The following is a 14,292-nucleotide window of genomic DNA, read 5'->3' as shown; positions in this document are numbered from 1 at the left end:
GGCTGGCATGTGGTGCTGGGGGATTGAACCGCGGTCCCTGTGCTTTGCTAAGCTTGTTCTAAGTAGGTGCTTTAGACCACTGAGCCATCTCACCAGCCCATGTCCATTAATATTTGTACTATAGAAGTGTGTGGCAGTATTTGGTGCATATGTATTTATGACTGTTCTCTTCCTCTTGGGAGCGTTCCCTTAACAAGTATGTAGTAGTGACCTTCTCTCTTTTTTCAAATACATTTGGTTGTTGCAGGGTCTTACTATGCAGCTCGGACTCATGGTGATCCCCCTGCTTTCGGCCTCCCCGGAGCTGGGATTCCACGTGTGTCCACTACACTACTCCTGGACTCTGGCTGGCTCAGCCCACCCTGGGGGCGGGGCCAGGGCGGCGTGTGGTGCCCCTGCACGCACGTGCCCGCGCTTGCCTAAGCAGGCGCTTCAGTCTGCTGAGCTATCTCGCTGGCCCCCTCTATCTCTCTTGATCAGTCAGGGCGTCACCCGGGCATCACGGAGCATGCCTGTAATACCAGCACTTGGGAGGGTGAGGCGGGAGGATTTCAGTGAGCTCCAAAGCCAGCCTGGGCTCCACAAGCAAGTTCAAGCCCAGCCTGCACTGCACAGCCAGACCTTGTCTCAAAAAAAGGGAGAGAGAATTGAAGGCACCCTACCGCAGTGCCCACAGAGACAGACGCACACCATGTTTATAGCAGCACAGTTTGTAATAACTGAATCTTGAAAACAGCCCTTAAACCCACCAACCAATGAACGAATACAGAAGACACAGTACTTTTATATACGTAGAGTACTACTCAGCTCTAAAGAAGGAGAAACTTGAGACATTTCTAGGTAAATGGATGCACCTTGAGACTATCGAAGTGAAATAAACCAGACACACACGCACCCGGCCCACGGCTTCTCCAGAGCGAGAAAGAGAAAGCCTACCTAAGGCCCCAACCGTGTAACAGGTAGTGTGAAGTGAAAAGAAAACATTCAAACAGAACAGGGATGAGGAAGGGAAAAGAGAAGGAAAAAATAGGGGAAAAAAGCTTTTGTAAATAAGGAGGGGAAAGAGGGGTTGAAGAGAGGGCAATGGGAAAAATCAGCAGCAAGATACATCACATACGGGTACAAATTTCCTATGACAAATGTGACCACTATATATGTCTAACATGTACCAGTATGCTGGCTGTGGTAGCACCCCCCTACCCCAGCACTCAGGAGGCAGAGGCAGGAGGATCACTGCAAGTTGGAGGCCAGCCTAAGCTACATAGTAAACTGAAGGCCAACCTAACTGCACAGCAAGACCCTGCCTTCAGAAAAAGAAAAGCAGGCTAGGGATATAGCTCAGCGGCACAGCGCCTGCCTGGCAAGTGCAAGGTCCTGAGTTCAATTCCCAATACAAAGACAGAAAGAAAGGATACTAATAAACTTAATTTTTTTTCTTTCTTGTGTATTTATTTTTTATAATTTTTTTTTTTTACATTTTAGTGTGTGTGTGTGTGTGCGTGTGTGTGTGTGTGTGTGTGGCCAGCTCAACCCACCAGGGGGCGGGGCTGGCTGGCATGTGGTGCTGGGGGATTGGAACCGCGGTCCCTGTGCTTTGCTAAGCTTGTTCCAAGCAGGTGCTTTAGACCACTGAGCCATCTCTCCAGCCCCATAAGGATTTTTTTTTTTTTTTTTTTTTCCTCGAATGCCTTCAGGGCACTTTTGGCCAGCTGGAGTGTTGTGAGGATCGAACTACAACAACCTGAGGCTGACAGCTTTGTGGAAGCAGCCACTTAAAGGACTGAGCTAGGGCCAGGCCCCCTGTTGTGTATTTATTTTTTAGAGAATAAAAAATAGTAAAAAAAAAATTAGAAACAATAATTTCACTAAATAAAATCATGGTACTTTGAAGCTTTAATTGATTTTTTTAGAAAGGCAGAGAAAAAGAGAAAACCAATGGGCTGGCAAGATAGTTCAGTGGACTAAAGCACCTGCTTAGGCAGGCAAGCTTAGGCAAGGCAGGGACGGAGGTCTGATCCCCAGCACCACATCCCCGCCCCGGGCCTGCTGAGCTGGCCAGCGTCCGGGCGTGGTGGTGCAGGCCTGTAACCCTAGCTCTGGGGAGGCCGAAAGCGTGAGGATCACCACGAGTCAGAGCTGAGTAGTGAGACCCTGCAACAACCAAATAAATAAAGAAAAAAGAAAAGGAAGGAAGGAAGGAAGGATGAAAAGGAAAGCCAACAAACAAAATGACCAGCGTCCCCCTCATGCCCTAAGAGGTCCTGGGCAGCCCTAGCTGGGCTCTCTGGTTCCTGAGCCCCCAGACCCTGCATAGGGTAGTCCCAGGGGAGGCTGTGAGGCGGGCCTTTCTTCCCAGTCCACTACACCCAGGGCCAGCTCTCCAGGCAGCCAGCTTGGGTGTACTTTTCAGACTTACTAGTTTTGGTGGGGAGTGTGGTGCTGGGAATCGAACTCAGAACCTACTGCTTGCCAGGCAGGCGCTGACGTCACTGAGCTATCTCCTTGGCCCTAGACTTTCAAATGACAGTGTGGTGTCTCCAATGGCAACCCCACAGGAGGGGGTGGCGGTGGGGGCGGGAGTGAGCAGAACCAAAGCCTGAGAGACCCTGCAGAGCCGTATGCATGGGCTTCCCAGCCACCCACCACCCATCCCAAGAGCCCAGTGGAAACTCCGGCTCCACCTGGGTGAGCGCTGGGTGGCGCCAAGCCACGCACCTACTTTCCTCTTCTCACGGTGCATTTCCTGTTACCACTGGCTCTATTTTTACCATTTCCAGTAACAATCAGCTATTTTCCCATGATCCCTAATGTATTACTTTTTTTTCTTTTTTTTTTTTTCCTGAACTGGGGATTGAACTCAGGCCTTTGCGCTTGTCAGGGAAGCACTTATTCTACTGAGCCATCTCCCTGGCCTAATGTATTACTGTCACAGCTTCACACTGTGATGGTCTGTTTCTCCTCCTCCTTCCTCTTAGCACTTTTTCCAGGACTGGGGACTGAACCCAGGCCATCGCTTCACACATCCCCCATCCCTTCTGCAGACAGGGTCCTGCTAAATTGCCCAGGTTGGGCTTGAATTTGAGGCCTCCCGCCTCAGCCTCCCAAATGTAATAAGCCACCCTGCATGGTTAGTCTCACCCGTGGCAAAATGGGACAACACCCTGCTTTTGAGGGACTGTGGGTGTTGGCATCTGGCCCCCACAGCACCTCGCATGGTCAGAGGCAGGTGTTGCATGGAGCAAATGCTTAGATGCCACCCACGTGGATTGGCGGGCTGTGACCTAGTTTCCCATCACATGGTATACACCTGCCGGACACCCAGGCCAGGCCACACGGGCACCTCTGTTCCCTGCTGTCACAGGGCCAGGAGGTTACCATGACAACAGGGAAGGTGTCTTTACCAGGTCCAAATCTTAAGAGGTACATGATGCCAAGAGACACCCCAACCCACGGCCCCAGGCCCGGCCCTCTGGGCAGACATGGGGGGCGCTGCACAAAAGCTACTGGGCTAGAAAGGAGCCTGGCACAGGCCACCTCCCCACTGTGTCAGGCTGGCCTGGACTCAGCACTGCGCCTTTACGTGTGCCATCCCCAGCCTGATGCTCTCTTCTTCCCCTTCTACCTGGAAGCCCTCACGGGCCATGCGCTGAGGTGTCAACCTGCACATATGCAGAGCCACCAAAGGCCCTGTGTCCTGAGTACCTGACCCAGCATAGTCAACAGAGTCATCCCCAGAGCTTTCCCTGCAGAGAGACCCTGGAGTGTCATTATAGCGGGGAGCCTACTAGGTGCGGATTCACCGCCCCCCCCGCCATACCTATGGCATCCAGCCCAAAGGGCCGGGCTTTCATTCCTGCCCCATTGGTCACTGCTGTCAACAGGTCCAGTCTCGGTCACTGTGTGTGTAAACAAATCCAGACCTCTGAAGCCCTATGAAATCCTCACTCCCTCAAGGCTGCTGACCTCCCCGAGGCCCATGACCCTGCTTAACAGCCTCTAAAAGCTATTTCAGACAGAGAAACTGAGGCTCAGGTATGTCTGAAATGGGTAAGGATTCAAATCCCTCCTCCCTTTTTGTCTTTTGGTTTTCTGAGATAGGGTCTTGCTATGTAACCCAAGCTGGCCTCAAATTCGAAGCGATACTCCTGCCTCAGCCTTCTGAGTGCTGGAATTACAGGAGTGCACCACGCCATCCAGCAATTCAAACCTCCTCCTTCCTCCCTGCAGCCACATGCCATTTGTGCACTCAATAAATTTCCAGCTCAGTCCCAGAAGGAGGAGCCATGGGTCAGAGAGCAGAAGGGGCTTGGGGGTCCAGTCCAATGCCCAAGCCACCAGCTGATGACGGCATCTGAACCCAGATCCCCAAGCTCTTTTCCAGAAGCCCACAAGGTCTGAGAAGGTAGCTCCAGTGTCTGGCTGAGGGAGGGGCTCGGATCCTCCTCCATGGCACCATCTACATCAGAAGGGTTGAGTTCAGAATACCCGGGTGGCCTGGATGACTGCTGGCGAGCAGTGGGAACCAGTGGGGAGGTGACTCTGCGCCCCACAAGTCCCATAAGGTCAGCCACAGCCTCGCATGGTAGTACACACCTGGAATCCCACCACTTGTCAGGCTGAGGCAGGAGATTTGAGGCCAGCCAGGGATACACTGTAAGACCCTGATTCAACAGCCCTGCCCTCCAAGAAAGGCAACAACAAAAAGTTCAGCCTCTGATGAGCTAACGCCGCCAACACCAGTGGCCCAGCTGAACTGGCTGGCAACCTACTCCCAAAAGAGGACACCAGGTCAACCAGATGCCCCAGAAGGAAGCCCAGCATTTTCAGACAGCAGCCACCAGCCAGGAGTGCACAGCTGTCCGGCCGTGGCTCAGCCACTGTGACCAGTCACGAAAACAGACCGACCCAACCTGGGGCACATGATGCCCTCAAACAGGTCTTCCCAGGTACCAGGACCTTGCATAGGCCCAGGGGAGGGTGGGGAGGGGAGAGGAGGGGTGCGGCAAGCGCTGGACAGGAACTTGCAGCTTCATGGACATCCTGACTTTGGCTCCTCCTGTGCACCCCCTACCCCTCCTCCAGGCCAATCATAAGGTCCTTCCCAGAAGGCTTTGCACACCTTGCTGGCCCAAGTCGGACCCAATTTGGAGCAGGCACTTCCTACCCCTTACTTAGTATTTCCCAGGCAGACATCAGAAGCTGAACTTCTTTGTTTTTTGTTTTTGTGGGGTTTTTTTGTTTTGTTGGTGGGGGAGGTTGTTGAATCAGGGTCTCACTGTGTATCCCTGGCTGGCCTCAGATCTCCTACTGATAATGATGGGGTCACCCGCCACCCACCAGCGCCTTCCCTGCTCCGGGCAGTTTCACCGTGTGAAGGAGCTTTCTCTGCCCATTCGACCAATGCGTAAACAGGCTCCTCAAGGAAGAGCTCTTTTCAGAGCCAAGACTGTCAGGACTCCATAGCCCTTGATCTCACATCAACGCTTAGGGACTGTCCGGGCCACAGAGGGAAACTGAGGCCCAGAGAAGTAAAGTCCAAAACCAGGCGGCAGCAGAGCCCAGCCAGTGCCCACCCCCACCTCACCCCACCCCCGTGTGTGCGCCCCCTCACCTTGCGCCAGAGCAGCTGCTCCTGCGGCAGCCCAGTGCCCTCGATCTCATGGCGCATGCTGTTGAACAGTGCGACGCCATACTGGTCCTCATAGAACTGCAGGAACTCCCTCAGGATCTTCTCGGTTTTCTCTGGAAGGGAGCATTGGTAGGAGGTTAGGTCCTCATGGATGCCTAAGGCCTAACACCCGGAACCCCAGATGCCTGCGCCTGACCCGCTCATGTCTTTGCTGCGGGGCTTGCCTGACGCTGGGGATGGAGCCCCAGGCAAGCCAAGCCCACCCTCTGATGCACTTCCAGCCTCTGCAGCCCCCGCCCCGTCCACTACCTGGAGAGAGGTGAGCCAGCAGACGGCAGGTGGGCAGGGGCCACACGCTGAGGACAAACTCAAAAGAACCATGAGGGACCCTCTGCCTTGCCAGTGACCAAACAAAGGTCGCCAACCAAGGCATACCCTGGTCTCTGCCAAGGATATGGGTTTGGGAGAATAAGGCAGGAGAACTGCGTGAGTTCGAGGCCAGCCTGCACTGCAGACCAAAACTCAGTCTCAAAATAAAAAGACAAATACAAAATCTCTACGGAGATACATGAACAAAGGGAAGGTGGCACGGGCCATTTACAGACTCACATGTTATACAGTATGTCATTTAAAAAGAGCAGCCCTCTCTGGGCCCACGTATGAAACACTTCTGCTCATATACTTAGAAGAAAATTCAGGCTGGGCGTGGTGGTACATGCCTGTAACCCTAAGACTTGGGAGGCTGAGGCTGGACGATTACTGAGTTTGAGGCCAGCTTGGGATACATAGCCAGACCTCGTTTCAAAATTTAAAAAAATTTTAAAATCAAGAAGACAGAAGGCAGCAGCAGGCTAGGCTGTGAAGGTCAGGGCTGTGGATGAGGGAGGGGAGGGTACAGAACGAACTTCATGTTCTGCTTTATTTACTTTTATTGCACTGGGTTACTTTACAAGCACCATTTCTTTCATAATAAAAAAAAAAAAAAAAAAAAAAAACATTCAACCCTGCATTTGATCCCCAGCACTGAAAAAATAAAACTTTAAAACATTCAAAATTTCCCAGCCAGGTATGGTGGCACACATGTGTCATCCCAGCATTCTGGGAGGCAGAGGAAGGAGGCTCAACTCCAGCGTGGGCAACTTAGCAATTTACGAAGACCCTGTCTCCAAAAAAAAAAGAAAAGAAAAAACCTAGAAGGGCTGGGAATGTAGCTCAACACAAAGGTTCTAGATTAAATCCCTAGTACTGGAAAAAAAAAAAAAATACTGAGTTAACCACCCTTTGCTTTCACCAGCTGTTTCCTTCCATCTTCTGCTAAAGGGGTTTTGGAAGGAGGGTGAGGCCTACTGAACACTGACAGAGCACGGCCTGTGTGCAGATGAAGGAACTGAGGCCTGGCAGGGCACACCAATAGGCCAAGGCCACGCAGCCAGCAGGTACAGAGCTGGGACGCGGTCAGGGGGCCAGCCAGGGGGCTGGGGGCTCAAGCCCCATGCCACCCCCAGGTCCTGGGCCTCTGATGGTGGGAATGAGGTTGTGCTGTCCAAATTCCGATTTGGGGAGGGAAGGGGAGAGCGCATGAGGAATGTGCTTGGAAGCCTTGTTTCTTAAAAACCCATAGACAGCCTGAAACCTTGGAAACTGTTTTGCAAGATGCTAAGGCTGGGAAGAGGGCAGGGGAAACAGAGAAGGAATGGAGGTGATGGAGTAGGAGGGTCCCGCCAGCAGGGCCACGGACAATCACACCATCCTCCCCCCCTCGTTGCTTTTTCCCTGTAGTACTGGGAAGTCAACCTAGGGCCTTCACACTGAGCTGCCCTTTTTTATTTTTCACTTTGCGTTTTGCTAAATTACTCAGGCTGGACTGAAACTCGCAGTGCTCCTCCTGCCTTGGCCTCCTGAGAAACTAGGACTAGAGGCATATGCCCTCACTCCCAGCTTTGGTGTCAGGCAAGTTTTATACCATGACCCCAAGACCCTGGGGACTCAGCCATGGCAGTGCTTTGTCAGAGAGGGGTAGGCCGTGGACCTGACCCACAGCTGCCAGCGGAAGCCACACCTCCAACCCAGTCAGCAGGGTAGGCAGCTGGGGGGCTGGGGGTGGGAGGGCCCACGCCAGTCCCCAGGAGGACAGTGTTCCCAGGAGGCCTGGAAGCTGCACCCTGACCCTCAGGCCAGGCCTAAGGGGCAGCTGCCACCCCAGCAAGGTCTCCAACTCGGTCTGCTCAACAAAGCAGCTCTCAGCCGCCGCCTGGCTGCTGCAACTCAGACACAGAACCCAAGCCGGGCAATCACAGGGCACCAGGCTGCACTGAGGAGCGACAATAACCCCACGGGGCTCAAAATGCGCTGCGGCAGCTGTGACCTCAATTTCACGCCACCGTAATACAGGCCACCGCCTCACTGTGGAGACTCAGGAACCGCATGGGGTGGGACTGATGTCTTCTGTTTTTGAGACTGGGTCTTGCTACTACATAGCTCAGGCTGCCCTTTAGTTCACTACGTAGCCCAGCCTCACACTTGAGATCCTCCAGCCTCGGCCTCCAGAGTGTTGGGATTCACATCCAGAGCCACCCAAGAGATGCAGTGTGGGCCTCCCTGCCCAGCCTCGCTCTCTGAACGGCTTCTGTTCACCACGGGATCCCTGAACAGCTCCTGGGCAAGGGTGGGACAAGGCCAGGCACGGCACAGGACACAGGAGCAGCGCAAGGGCTGAAGGATGGCACCCAGCAGTGTCAGGGGGCGGGGTTCACCCCACACCAGTCTTCATCAGCCTGAGCAGAGCTGGAAGGGAAGGGAAATGGGGACCAGGCCACAGAAGGCTTCCTGACAGAGGGAGCCTCACGCACATTCTTGAGCGATGAACTAGCTGGGCGAGGCGGCCCATGCCTGTCAGCCCAGTGCTCTGGGAAGCTGAGGCAGGAGGACGGTAGGTTAGCTCCCTGCTCCCTGGAAAGAAACTGCCCCAAGCCAGCCACACCAGTAAAACACACAGAAACACCCTTTCGGAAGTATTGAAAGGGTCAGCCAAGGAGGAGACATGGGTCTGGGTGCTGGGGCACAGCCCCCTCATCCTGGGGTCCCCTGCAGTCCCCAGCTATACACAGTGCTCAGCACCCCATTCCTTCCCTTCTAGCTACCCTGTAGCAGCCAGCAAAGGATTTCAGGTGTCTGTGGGTGGCCCAGGGCCTGAGGCGCCCCCGTCCCCTCCACACCCACCCACACCAGCTCTTCCTGTTTCCTCCCAGGCCTCTGGAGCCTGGCACGCCCAGGATTTGGGGCCAGCTTCAGATAGGGATTCTGAGATCCAGGCTCACCCTCTCAAGCAGGTCTCCAAGCTGGAAAGAGTAAAGGACTCAACTATAAAGGACTCACCTAATGTCACACAGCCAGATGGAAGCACCTGGGGCATAAGCCACAGCCAGCTGACCCCTCTGAGTCATCAGGGCCAAACAGAGCATCCCCCAAGGGCAACGAGGAAAGAGATTGCAGCCCCACTGAAGAGGCAGGGGCAGCCTCGGGCTCCTGGGCTAGAGGTGGGGCAGTGTGCGGGTTTGTGCCAGCCTCGCCTGCCTGTTTGCCTGTTGGCATTTCATCTCCAGCACACAGACTCAGCTGGAGGGAAGCAGCCAGGGCTGGGGGTTCCTAGTGCCCTCCTTGGGCATCCCAGGGAAGAGCGGCTGGGGGGAGGCTCAGCACTCAGCCCTGGGCCCCCGTAAATGTTACCATAACCCTAATGGTATACAGCCTGGAAGGACTGCATGAGAGGCGGCCTGAGACATTCCCTAGCACGCAGAACTTTTATAGTTTGAAAAGCATTCAATAAAAAGGTTTTTCTTTTCCCCCTAAAGAACCAAGACAAGAATCACAAGATAATGACAGTCCTCAATAAAGACTGGACAAAGAAAATACACCACAAAGGGGAGGGAAAAAAAGCAGGCCGGAACGCCCAAGAATCCAGGACCGCCCCGACTGGGGCCACGCCCTCTCTGTGCCCGTTGGCCACCAAATCCCGAGTCATCACACAATGGTCACCCAACACACACACACACACACACACACACACACACACACACACACACCCTTACACTCCTGAAAGGGCCCCAGACACGAGGAAATAAAAATGCCCACTTCCAAGGTTTGGAAGAAGCAGGGTGTGGTGTGCATACCTGTCATCCCAGCACTCTTCAGAGGTGACCCCAAAAGACCCCCTCACTAGCCAGTCCCCCGAACTCTGGCCCCAGGATTCCCAGCTCCCCACCCACTGAGAAGCTACTGTGTGCTCAGCGAATCCTACCAGGTATTGTCACTCCCACTCCACAGAAGCAAGCTGAGGCCCAGGGAGAGGCCAGGGCTTCCCGAAAGGTGCAGAGCCCAGGAGGGGGAGAGAAGTGGGTTTTGAGCCTTGAGCCTGTTCAGAGGCCGCCAGAGGATCGCCACACTGGCAACGCCTCCACCAGGCACAGTAACTCTAAAGGGCCCTGACTTTCCCTCTCTCCTGGGGACTCCTCAGTGGCCACAGGGAGAAAAAGTAGTCACTATTGCTAGTTTTTGTTCTGTTTTGTTTGAGATGGGGTCTCTCTAAGTAGTCTTAGACTCACAGCAATCCTCCTGCCCCAGCCTCCTGAGGGTTGGGATGCCCAGCTCATACCCTAATACGGACAAAGAAATGGCGACTCAGGAGGCAAAGCAACTTTCCCAAGATCACATGGGAGGCAGAGCAAGGACAGCATCCTTTGCTCTGAGATCCAGAGAGATGGTGACACTATCCTGAGGCCACACAGCATGCTTCAGCAGCACTGCACGGGCAAGCCAGGCCCCCAGCGCCCTGCCTACAGCCTTCCTGAACTCGACTACCACTATGCTCAGGAGCACACAGAGATAGCAGCTGTGTCCCCACGTCTCCATCCGCCTCTACTCTCTCCCAGCCCCTGGGGGCCCAGCCTGCCCAGCCTCCCTGGCTGCCATCTCCTGCCTCTCCTGGGGAGGGTGAGTCTCGACCAGCTCAGCTGATCTGGAATCTTAACGACCATCTCATCAGCAGAGCTGCCTGCCACTGGCACTGACCACGATGCTGGCCTCAGCAAACCGTCCCCGCCATGAGTCAGCCTAACCCAGTGCCAACTCGATCACCTCAGCACAGGGAAGGACGGCCACCTGCCTCCTCCCCCAAGCACAGGTCCTGGGTTCAAGCTCCTTCCCTGCCATCTGCTAGCTGTGTGGCCTCCGCCCAAGCATCTCCCTTCTCCGAGCCTATTTCTCCCTCTGCAAGATGGCAGCAGGACCTCAGCATATGGCCTGTGGCCGTGGCAAGGATGACACGTCACCAGTCACGGGGCAGAGCTCCTGCATAGTGTCATTGGCCCAAGGTACTGCTAACCCCAGAGGCCCTTGAAACCTAAGCTGCGCCACCCTAGCCCAGCCCAGCCCCCTCCAACCGCAGCCAACCAGCCAGCTGATGGATGCTGACTTCCCCAAGTGACAACATTGAGGACCACGCGACTTCCTATGCAGATATCAGGCACTGAGCAAGAACTGGGGATGGGGGGGACCCAGGATGCCCTGAAGCTCCCTGAAGCCTTGGAGCCAGGCTCAGGTACCAATGGGCAGTGAGCCTCAGCAGAGGTTCCCTGGGGCCAGGCCGGGTAGCACACCCCTCTCATCCTAGCAGTCAGAAGGCTGAGGCTGAAGGGTGGCCCAAGTTCAAGGCCAGTCTGAACTGCACAGTTCTGACCTTGCCTCAAAAAAATAAAAAATCTGACGCAGTCCAAGATCCAGGAGGCCTGAATCCCAGCTCCACACTGCTGATTAGGTGTTGGGACACCGAAGACCTCCTCTAGCCATGGTGACATCCAGCCTCGTGTCAACGCCAGGGGCTTCATGCCAGTCCTGGCCCCAGTTTGGCTGAGTTGTGGGCACCAAGCCAGACTGGTTGCTGGCTTACCCGGTCCCTCCAGGGGGCTCCAGGACACACCTCACCCATAAGGCCGGGGCTGGTTTCAGGGTTTCGGGTCTGAGAGGCTTGCTGACTGAAACCAAGCAGGTGACAGTGCCCACAGGGTGGGGCGGGCTCAGAACCTGCCCGCCTGGTTCTGGAGTCCTGGGGAGCAGGGCCAAGGAACAGCGGAGGCTGATCGGGAGCTGGGACTCAGTTCCTCTATGTCATGGAGTCTCTGTCCTCAGCCTAGTCCAGCTGGGGAAGCTGAAATCCAGAAAGGTGGTGACACTGTCCTGAGATCACACAGCATGCTTCAACAGCACTGTACAGTCAAGCCAGGCCCCAGGACCCGGCCTACAGCCTTCCTGATCGACCACCCCATGTTCACTAACACAAAGAGATAGCAGCTGTCTCTTCCACATCTCCGTCCAGCACGGCTCTACATATGTGCATCTGATATTCCTGCACAGGAAGACAGTCAGGCTCAGGCAGGTTGAGTGACTTCTAAGACACACAGTTTAGAAAGGCCACGGAGCCAACACTGTCTAACAGGAAACAGGGGTTCAGGCAAATCCATCTCACAACGACTGTCCAACACTCCGTATCTGGGGCAGGGTCTCCCCACAGCAGGGTCTCTCCCACGAGCAGCCACGGTCAGAAGGGTGCCTCTTGGGTCCTGCTCAGAACTGTAATTGGTGGGAAGCAGGGAGGAGGGGAAATGATGGGCTCCACTGGCCAGCAGGACCACAGGGGGCGCGCTGGGCAGGAGGGACCCCACCAGGCCATCTTCCCAGGACAGGGCCACAGCGGTAGGCCTGATGCCTCCAGATCAGACCCCTTCCACGCCAGGAGCCAGAGGGGAGAGTCTGGCCCCTGTCCAAAAGCCTTCCAGGGCTCCCACTGCCCTTGGGACAAAGGCCAAGCTCCTTGGTTTTTCCCAGGACCCTGAGATGACTGGGGTCCTGCACTTCTCTCCTCCTCTGCTGCGCTTGCTCCTCAGCTCTCCACTGTGTGCCCCACCCCCAGAAGCCTCTGGGATAGGTGAGACGCCCATAGGTCCCCCCACACACTGTGGTTTCAGGCCTGTTCTGTGTGTCTCACTCCCCAGGGCAGCACATGCTGTGGTTGAGGAGGCAGGGAGCCCGGCATGCCGGTGCACGCCAGCACTCAGGAGGCTGAGGCAGGAGGAATGCTCCGAGTCAGTGGCCAGTCCAGGCTACACAGTGACATAATGAGTGGAAAATCTGCTTGGAATGAGACTGATAGGTTTTTTTTCAGGTGCCCAGTGCAGCAAAGAAATAGGCAGAAGGAAACAGGGAAAGGGGCTATGTTATCTTTGAGGACACGGAGAGAATGTGGAGAAGATGAGGACTTCTCTGGAGTTGAACAAAGGCAGGCTGAGGCTTTTATGGCCTTCTGTTGGGTGGAGTGTGAAGGGGATGTTTAGATAGACCTGGGGGAGCCGATTGGGGGTCTTCCCTGGGGCAGCGGGAAGGGTGAAAGGAAATTGCACCCTGGGCTGAGCTGGAGGAGGAGGAGGTGGCCTTGGGAAGATGGGCTTTTATTTTTAAGGGCATCGGCCATATCAGATGAGCACCATCATGATTTTAGCAATTTATACTAGGGTCAGCACCTATCATTCTGTCTTTTGGTTGTTATGAAAGGGGCGACGAGTCTCTTAGACTGCTTCCTGCTGAACAGGGGGCGTCACCTTGGGGGTGAGAAGGGCTGATGGGACGACGGTTCACGCCCATGTATAAATTAGTGCCAGGTGTCTCGGCTAGGCTAGGAACTTCCTCTCACCCTTCCCGCTGCCTCAGGGAAGACCCCCAATCAGCTCTCTCAGGCCTCTCTTAACATCCCCTTCAAAATCACCCTTGACAGAAGGTCTTTTATGCCTTTGTTCCAGTCCAGAGAATTCCCTGTTTTCTTCTGCCTGATTCTCTGCTGTGCAGGGCACCTGAAAAAAAACCTATCAGAGACCCTATCTTAAAAAGAAAAGAAAGAAGAGAGAAGAGAAGAGAAAAATAAAAACGAAAAGGAGCCCAGGCCAGGACCCCTGCAAGTTGCCACTGCAGGAGGAGCTGAGCTCAGGTGGAGGTGGCTGAGCTGCCAGCCTCAGGTGTCCTGAAGGGACCTTCTGTGGACCCATCCCTTCCCCAAGGCCATTTACAAACAAGGGAAACCCTCTTCCCATAAACAAAGACTGCAGCGGCCTGGCTGGGTAACCAGTAACCGCAGACACCTGTGCTGTGTGCGGGACTGCTTGAGGCCTTGACGCAGAGAAGGCCCAGGGGAGAGGCTCTGCCACCACCCAGCCCACGGTGGGACAGGAGTCAGGGAGGACAGGAGTCACGGAGCAGCCTTGGGGCGCCATGCTGGCCAGCACCTGATGCTTACCCCGGTGGCCAGTACTCCATGGGGGGCCCTCGTGGTGTAACACCCTGCCCTGATGAGAGCCCAGGGACTGGTACAGTGTCACCCCTACTGGGGAAACTGAGGCTGCAAGGTCAGGGACTCGCTCTGAGGGCGGAACCCAGGCCAGCTGGACCCAGGCTCTAAGGGTCACGGAAACACGGAGAAGATCATCACGCAGCAGCCCTGCAAAGGCTCTCTGACGGCCCAAGGGACATCATGGACCTGCCATCAGCACTGTCACAGAGCCCGCCCAGGGCCGGCACACTGCAGCTCGCAAACGGGTTACACTGCTGTGAGTCGGGGCCTT

General features: G+C 55.1%; 1 protein-coding gene across 1 annotated transcript in view; it reads right to left on the bottom strand.

Moving 5' to 3' along the window:
- The window catches only part of Fam129b (family with sequence similarity 129 member B), a 55,166-nt gene that overhangs the window by 20,514 nt on the left and 20,360 nt on the right, over positions 1–14,292 (bottom strand). The window contains exon 2 of the mRNA XM_023701652.1: positions 5,612–5,742. Within this exon, the coding sequence (XP_023557420.1) occupies positions 5,612–5,742 (131 nt within the window). The remainder of the gene's footprint in view (positions 1–5,611; positions 5,743–14,292) is intronic.

The sequence above is a fragment of the Octodon degus genome, unplaced genomic scaffold (genome assembly GCF_000260255.1).
Source record: "Octodon degus isolate 3935 unplaced genomic scaffold, OctDeg1.0 scaffold00138, whole genome shotgun sequence".
In the NCBI taxonomy this organism is placed as follows: Eukaryota; Metazoa; Chordata; class Mammalia; order Rodentia; family Octodontidae; genus Octodon; species Octodon degus.
Note: the sequence above shows the minus strand (reverse complement) of the source record. Positions and strands in the feature narration are given on the sequence as shown.